The sequence below is a fragment of the Myotis brandtii genome, unplaced genomic scaffold (genome assembly GCF_000412655.1).
Source record: "Myotis brandtii unplaced genomic scaffold, ASM41265v1 scaffold1993, whole genome shotgun sequence".
Lineage (NCBI taxonomy): Eukaryota > Metazoa > Chordata > Mammalia > Chiroptera > Vespertilionidae > Myotis > Myotis brandtii.
This window is the reverse complement of record NW_005357424.1, coordinates 1-7,058: the sequence shown is the minus strand read 5'-3', so window position 1 is coordinate 7,058 and position 7,058 is coordinate 1. Positions and strand designations below refer to the sequence as shown.

At 43.3% G+C, this 7,058-nt stretch overlaps 2 protein-coding genes across 3 annotated transcripts; one reads left to right on the top strand and one right to left on the bottom strand.

Annotated features, from left to right (window-relative positions):
* Positions 1-2,795: 2,795 nt before the first annotated feature.
* Positions 2,796-6,239, bottom strand: LOC106725931 (chromosome unknown open reading frame, human C12orf73). 2 transcript variants are annotated; one of them, XM_014538850.1, is made up of 3 exons: positions 5,439-5,564; positions 4,965-5,082; positions 2,796-2,961 (listed from the first exon to the last, which is right to left on the bottom strand). In XM_014538850.1, exons 2-3 carry the CDS (start codon positions 5,070-5,072, stop codon positions 2,866-2,868), a joined length of 204 nt encoding a protein of 67 aa, XP_014394336.1. In that variant the 5' UTR covers positions 5,073-5,082; positions 5,439-5,564; the 3' UTR covers positions 2,796-2,865. The 2 variants fall into 2 exon arrangements, with proteins under 2 accessions (XP_014394336.1, XP_014394337.1); XM_014538851.1 differs by having other exon boundaries at positions 2,885-2,961; positions 4,984-5,082; positions 5,439-6,239.
* LOC102244120 (40S ribosomal protein S27-like) lies at positions 2,974-3,633 on the top strand. Its single transcript, XM_014538852.1, has one exon. The coding sequence runs from the start codon at positions 3,332-3,334 to the stop codon at positions 3,566-3,568; it is 237 nt and encodes a 78-aa protein (XP_014394338.1). The 5' UTR covers positions 2,974-3,331; the 3' UTR covers positions 3,569-3,633.
* Positions 6,240-7,058: the final 819 nt, after the last annotated feature.

Below are 7,058 nucleotides of genomic sequence, written 5' to 3'. Positions count from 1 at the left end.
ATTATCTCGTGTCTTTTCTCTTTCATTTGTGTGCGGCTCCTCTTCCAGACCCGAACCCTGAACCACGCAGGTGGAGGGAAACACGACAATATTAAGACCCAAGGCTTGCCCTAGCCGGTTTGGCTCAGTGGATAGAGCATTGGCCTGTGGACTAAAGGGTAGGAATGGGCAAAGGGTGTGGCGCTTCCATGCCCTCACCCGGTGCTCCACTCTCCCAGCATCTCCTCCACCTGTTCATCACCTCAGAAGCTCCGAATGGAGTGAAACTTTCTACGTCAGTATTATTTAAGAGTATATTTGGCATCCATTTGGTCATCATTTTAAATGTTTTGTTATTTCCAGTCAAAAAGGCATCCATTGCATTATTACACTGTTTTATTATTAGAATGCTTGTTTGTAATTTCTTCTAGATGTTTCTTAACTTTTAAAAAAAATTAAATTTACTGGGGTGACACTGGTTAACAAAATTACACAGATTTCAGGTGCACAATTCTATAGCACATCATCTATACCAGGGGTGGGCAAACTTTTTGACTCGAGGGCCACAATGGGTTCTTAAACTGGACCGGAGGGCCGGAACAAAAGCATGGATGGAGTGTTTGTGTGAACTAATATAAATTCAAAGTAAACATCATTACATAAAAGGGTACGGTCTTTTTTTTTTAGTTTTATTCATTTCAAACGGGCCGGATCCGGCCCGCGGGCCATAGTTTGCCCACGGCTGATCTATACACTGTATTGTGTGTTCACCACCCAAGTCAAGTCTCCGTCCATCACCATTTGTACCCCCATACCCTCCTTAAATAGAGAACTACCTTTTATTTGTAGTGAAATATGTTCCCTAAGATGCTAGTGAATTAAAATGTAAATATGGTGATGTTTTGTATAATTACAACCAGGACAGAGAAGACTAGTACAGAGATGACTGATTTCACATGTAGTCCTGGGAAACAATCTGTACTGACGCAACATAACTTTGTTTATAAAGATACCCATTGATTCAGCTACTAAGGAGGGAAAGGGAAAGTAGGAGACAATTCAGCTACCCACTCCAGCCTGCCCTATTCAGCAGATATTAAAATTGGTAGATCCTACGATACTTGAGAATTTCTAGCTCTAGGTCATTTGGTTTTGTTACTTTTATTTATAAAGCTGTACAATTACATGAGCAACTACTTCAGTTTCCAGATATTTCACATGGAGTTCTATGTATACTATTGAATCACAAACCACATGGCTGTGTGCAAGTGTGTTAAGGCTGTGGTAATTTAATTTAGAACTAACTTCATAAAAGGACCCATTGTGTGATGAGGAATTAGTGTATTTTCAGACCCTGTGGAGCATGAGGGCATGTTCCTGGAGCATACTGCTTAGGATCTTTTCAGAATTCAAGTCCAGGAACACAGGGTTAATCTTGTCTAGGGGCAGAGAGAGATATTCTCCTGTTGAATTCTAGTGTTTCAACTTAAACCTTCTATCAAGAGAACTCTACAAGGGGGACCCTGTAATGACTACTTTCTCTAGTAGTTAATTGTCAACATTGACTGCAAATTATGACCTATACTAGTTTGAAATTTTTTTTTCTAATTAAATAAATTTGACATGTAACATTGTGTAAGTTTAAGTGTTACTTTGATACATTTATATATTGTAACGATTGTCATTGTAGCAATATTTATCATACTACATAATTATAATATTGTCTAGATCAGCAATTTTTAACCTTTTTTCATCTAATAAATAAAATTCTGTGGCACACCAAAAAAAAAATCATACTTTTTGCCAATCTGACAAAAAAATAAGTACGACTAGCCAGTGTGGCTCAGAGGTTGAGTGTCAACCTATGAACCAGGAGGTCACGGTTTAATTCCCAGTCTGGGCACATGCCCAGGCTGCGGACTTGGTCCCCACTGGGGATGTGCAGGAGGCGGCCGGTCAATGATTCTCTCTCGTCATTGATGTTTCTATCTCTCCCTATTCCTTCCTCTCAAATAAATAAAAAACATTTTTAAAAAATATAATTTTGATTCATTCACACCAGATGGCTACTGTTGTGTTGGCTGTTGTCATTTTTTTGACAATCTAAGAGAAAAGAGGTCAGTGCCCCTGACTACATAGTCAGGTATTGCATGTTTTTAGAAATTCTTGCATCATAAAGGTTGAAAATCGCTGGTTTAGATTCATTATACTGTGCTTTAGTTCGCTATGGCTTATTTACTATTTGTCACAAGTTTGTACCCTTAAATACCATCACTCTTATCCCCACTCCCCAGACCCTGCTAACCACCATTTTACTCTCCATTGTTGTTGCTTTTAATAGGTATGACTTTTTTAGATTCCATACATAAGTTATATCATAACAATACTTATCTTTCTGTTTGACTCATGACAGTTAGCATAATGTGCTCACGGTCCATCCATGTTGCTGCAAATGGCAGGATACCCTCCTTTCTTATGGCTGAATATATATGTACAACATCTTTCTTATCCATTCATCTGTTGATGGGGATTTGGGGTTGTTTTTGTACCTTGGCTAATACTGCAATAAACATGGGAGTACATATATATATATAAAAAAAAAGAATTGTAAGAGCAGGAGTCATTGCAAATACTCTATCTCATATGATATTCACAGCTAAATGACTATCAAACCACATTTAAGAATGCTTTGGCAGTTTTCAAGAAACACTGGTCAAACCATAAATAAATCTCAATGCATCAGTTAATACCTTCTGCGTACCTCCTCCTGTAGTTAGCATTGTATTAGGTGCTTAAGTGCAGGTAGTTGGACTCAATCAATTTTAAAAATATATATTTAAGACTTATTATTCACAGAGTTCTTGGCAGAGTTGTATTTTGAGGTTTCTACTGCTGAGAAGTTTGAGGGTTGTGTTGCCTCTCTTTCAGTCCCAAAAGCTCCGTTTTGAGTTCTCCAGGCTTTGGTGGGATTTCAGGTATTGTCTATTTAAAAAAACAACAACAACACAGATGCCAGTGCTTTCTTAGACTGTAATTAAATGTGACCTGAAAGACTTCAAAGCAGGTAGAGTAAAAGAAAGTCCCTTGCTACTCAACAATAAATCTGTATCATGAGAACCCACAGTTGATCTAAGTCCCTCTCTAACCCTAATGACTCTATTATCCACGCTGGGTTTTAAGTTCTAGAGGGGGAGAGTTTGCATCACTATCACAAATTTGAATACAACTTTCCATATCTGGAAATTTACTCCTGTACTATTTACTGACTCTCCACCTGTATCAAGCAGTGAGCAAAAAAAATATAAAACTACCTTCACAGCCTTTCCAGCGGTGACGACCTCCCCATGACAATATGCCTCCCACTGAGGATCTCCTCCACCCCTCTCCAGAAGAGAAGAAGCACCTGGTGCAGAGCCCCAATTCCTACTTCATGGATGTGAAATGCCCAGGATGCTATAAAATCACCACCGCCTTTAGCCACGCACAAACGGCAGTTTTGTGGGTTGGTGGCTCCACTGTTCTCTGTCAGCCAACAGAAGGAAAAGCGAGGCTTACAGAAGGATGCTCCTTCAGAAAGAAGCAGCACTAAACGCCACCTCGAACCAAGACGAGTGGGAAACCATCCCAATAAACACATTTTGGAAAATAAATAAATAGATAGATAGATAGATAAATAAATAAATAAAAACTACCTTCAGAAAAGATGGTCAGGAAAGGCCTGAGAAGATTACTTTTTTAACCACTTTAGTGAGATAATTCACATACCTACCATTCACCCATTTAAAGTATAAATTTAATGGCCTGTAGTAGATTCATAAGGTTGTACATGCATCAGTACAATAAATTTTAGAACTGCACCCCCAAGAGAAACCTCATACCCACCACCAGTAACTCCCATTCCCACAAAGCTTTCCCACATCCCCACCACTGCCCTGGACAACCGTTAATCTAGTTTTGGCTCAATAGATTTGTCTATTCTGGACAAATTTCATGTAAATGGATTATACGATATGTAGGCTTTTGTGACTAGTTTCTTTCCCTTAGCATGTTTTTAAGGTTCATCCATGTTGCCACATGTAAGTACTTTATCTCCTTCTAGGAACAAATAATGTTCGATTATATGGGTATACCACATTGTATATGTCCATTTATCAGTTTATGGACAATATGGATTGTTTCCACTTTTGGGTTCTTATAAATAATACTTGTATGAATATTCATGTACAAGTTTTTGTGTGGACAAATGTTTTCATCTCTCTCTAAAAGTAGAATAGCTGGGTCATATGGTAACTCTGTGTTTAACTGAGGAGCTGTCAGACTTTTCCACAGCAGCTACACCCTTCTACATTCCTAGCAGCACTGTATGAGGGTTCCAGGTTCTCCACATCTTCACCAGCAAGGTGTGTGTTTTTTTAATTAATACCCACCATAGTGGTTATAGAGTGTTACCGTATTGTGGAACAACGCTTTTGTGGACCTTACGTTCTAGTGGAGGAAACAAAAATAAGAACAAGTAGAGACAAAGGAATAAAATAATTGCAAATTGTGACAAGTGCTCTACGAAAGGATTGAGACAGAATAGCAGAGGAGCAATCCTTTTGAAGCTATCCTCATAGACGGAGGAGATATCTAAGCAGAAACTTGACATTTTGAAGAAGGAAACCAAGCCAAGATCTGGGAGAAAAGCTCCCCAAGAACAGGAAAAGCAAGGCCTTCAGATGGGAAGAGGCTTGATGAGCTTGAGAAACAGCAAGGAAGCTGGTGTGGCTGCAACACGGGGAGAGGGGAGGAAATGGTATTAGGTAAGGCCAGTGGCAGGCAGGTGCCAGGCTGTGTAAGAGCAGGACATGGCATTGCTCTCCATGCAACTGGACGCCATCATCAGGTTTTAAGCACAGGGCAGAAGCGCTCCTGGTTCGTTTTAAGATCCCTTTTGCTCTTGTGGGGAGAATGGAGGGCGAAGCCCAGGGCCGTCCTGCACTCACCAGGTCCGGCAGGTAGTACCTGTGCACCACTTGGGACCCCGCGAACATGGCCAGGAGGCTGGCGGTGAACATCTTCAGGTAGGTGGTCCAGGGCACGCCCGCGGGCATGGTCAGTGGGCTGGCGGGGAGGGAAAGAGGTTGGTGTTAGGTTCCCAGCTCGTGACTAAACCGAGTCGGGAAATACCTGGGTTCTCTCCCACCCCTGTTCCCCCTGCCCCCAGGGCGCTGAGAGCGCGGACGTCTCCTCCAGGCCTGAGACCAGTCTTCTTAGCGCTGGTTTCTTAGCGCTGGGGACTGGGCCTTCGGGATCCAAAGGCAGCTCTGGGGGAGCAAGGAAAAGGCGGCCCGCGTGGCTTCCCCGCGCCCCTTCAAACTCCAGGAGAGGAACTGCAGACCGCACCCCCACTGGCCCCACAGGCGGCCCAGGGAGAGACGGTACCGCCCAGGGAGAGACGGCACAGGGAGAGACCGTACCGGAGGGCACGGCCCCGCAGCGGCTCAGAGCACGGGCGGAAGGGGCTTCCGGAGCCGGAGCGGACGGCCTGCGGACAGGACGGAAAGTACAGGGACTGGAGCCCCGCCGGACGGGAAAGCAGGGAACACGGCCGCGCACGTGACCCGGACGGAAGTGGGACTTCGGGCCGGAACCAGAAATGTTTTCTAAACCGATTCCCAGAACTTTCCGGCTCCGGCTTTTGTCTCCCTTCGTCCCTCTCCCTACAGTAGGGTTTCCCTGGCGGACGTGGAGACGTGGGGTCGCTCTGGCTGTAGTGCGGCATCGCTTGTCCTGTGACATGCGCACATGCGCAAACGGCTCGCGTTCCATTAACCACCTTTCACAGGCCAGGGGAGACCGGCACGCTGAGCAGCGAGTGCTTAGGCGGGGGTCACCCTCGCGTGAGTGCAGTCAGAAGCCTGTCTCCTGGTGCCCGGCGTCCTTGGATACTGAAACAGCCACACCGAGGCAGCTAGCGATGCCCTCGTGCTGTGGTGCTACTGGAAGATAGGGAACCCGAAATGGACAATATTTACGCATTTTTAGGTTGTGCTTTGGTTATGGGTTGACTTATGTGAAGCAAAAGGTTAATGCAAGACAATACGGGAAGATTATGAGTTGTATGTATAAGGTGAATCATGATACACTCACTTTTTAAACAATTAAGGAGGTCTATTTGACATAAAGCACACATTTAAAGCATACGATTTGATGAGGTTTTACCCATGTGTATACCTATGTAACCATTCTTACAATCAAAATAATGAACATATCTATCACAACCAAAAAGTTTCCTTGTGCCTCTTTCTAATCCCTCCATATCGCCTCCTTCACTGGGTAAGCAAGCTTGCCAGGTTCTTGAAAGGGAGAGGAAGAATAGGAGCCCCTTTGTCGATTGCATCACCATTCCCAAGTTCAGTGTCCTGCTCCCCAACAACTCTCCCAGTAAACTCTTCCTTTTGTAAGACAGAACTAAGCAGAGAAGCAGAGGCCCCTGGTCTGCTGGGGTGACGAGTGGAGCTGGCAGACCCTGACGATGCAGCCCCCCACAGTGGAGGAGATCCTGGCTGCCCAAGGGTGACTCTTCCTGAGTGAAAACCTAAGAAAAGTTTGTAGCTCTTTACACATACTCTCAGTCACTAGAATGACCTTTCTGAAATCAGTGAGGCAAGCCAACTGCTTAAAAAATTTCCTTAGACTGTGATCCTAGGGCAGTGATGGCGAACCTATGACATGCGTGTCAGAGGTGACACGCGAACTCATTTTTTTGGTTGATTTTTCTTTGTTAAATGGCATTTAAATATATAAAATAAATATCAAAAATATAAGTCTTTGTTTTACTATGGTTGCAAATATCAAAAAATTTCTATATGTGACATGGCACCAGAGTTAAGTTAGGATTTTTCAAAATGCTGACACACCAAGCTCAAAAGGTTCGCCATCACTGTCCTAGGGAGTTAGAAAAATCAGAGAAAGAGAAGATACCCTGTTCATTCATTAATTCAGGAAATATTCAATGGATACCTACTGTTTTGTACTGGTTTCAGCCTATCAACAACCAATGTTGTGATGGAACCAGCCCTTATGGATATATGTAT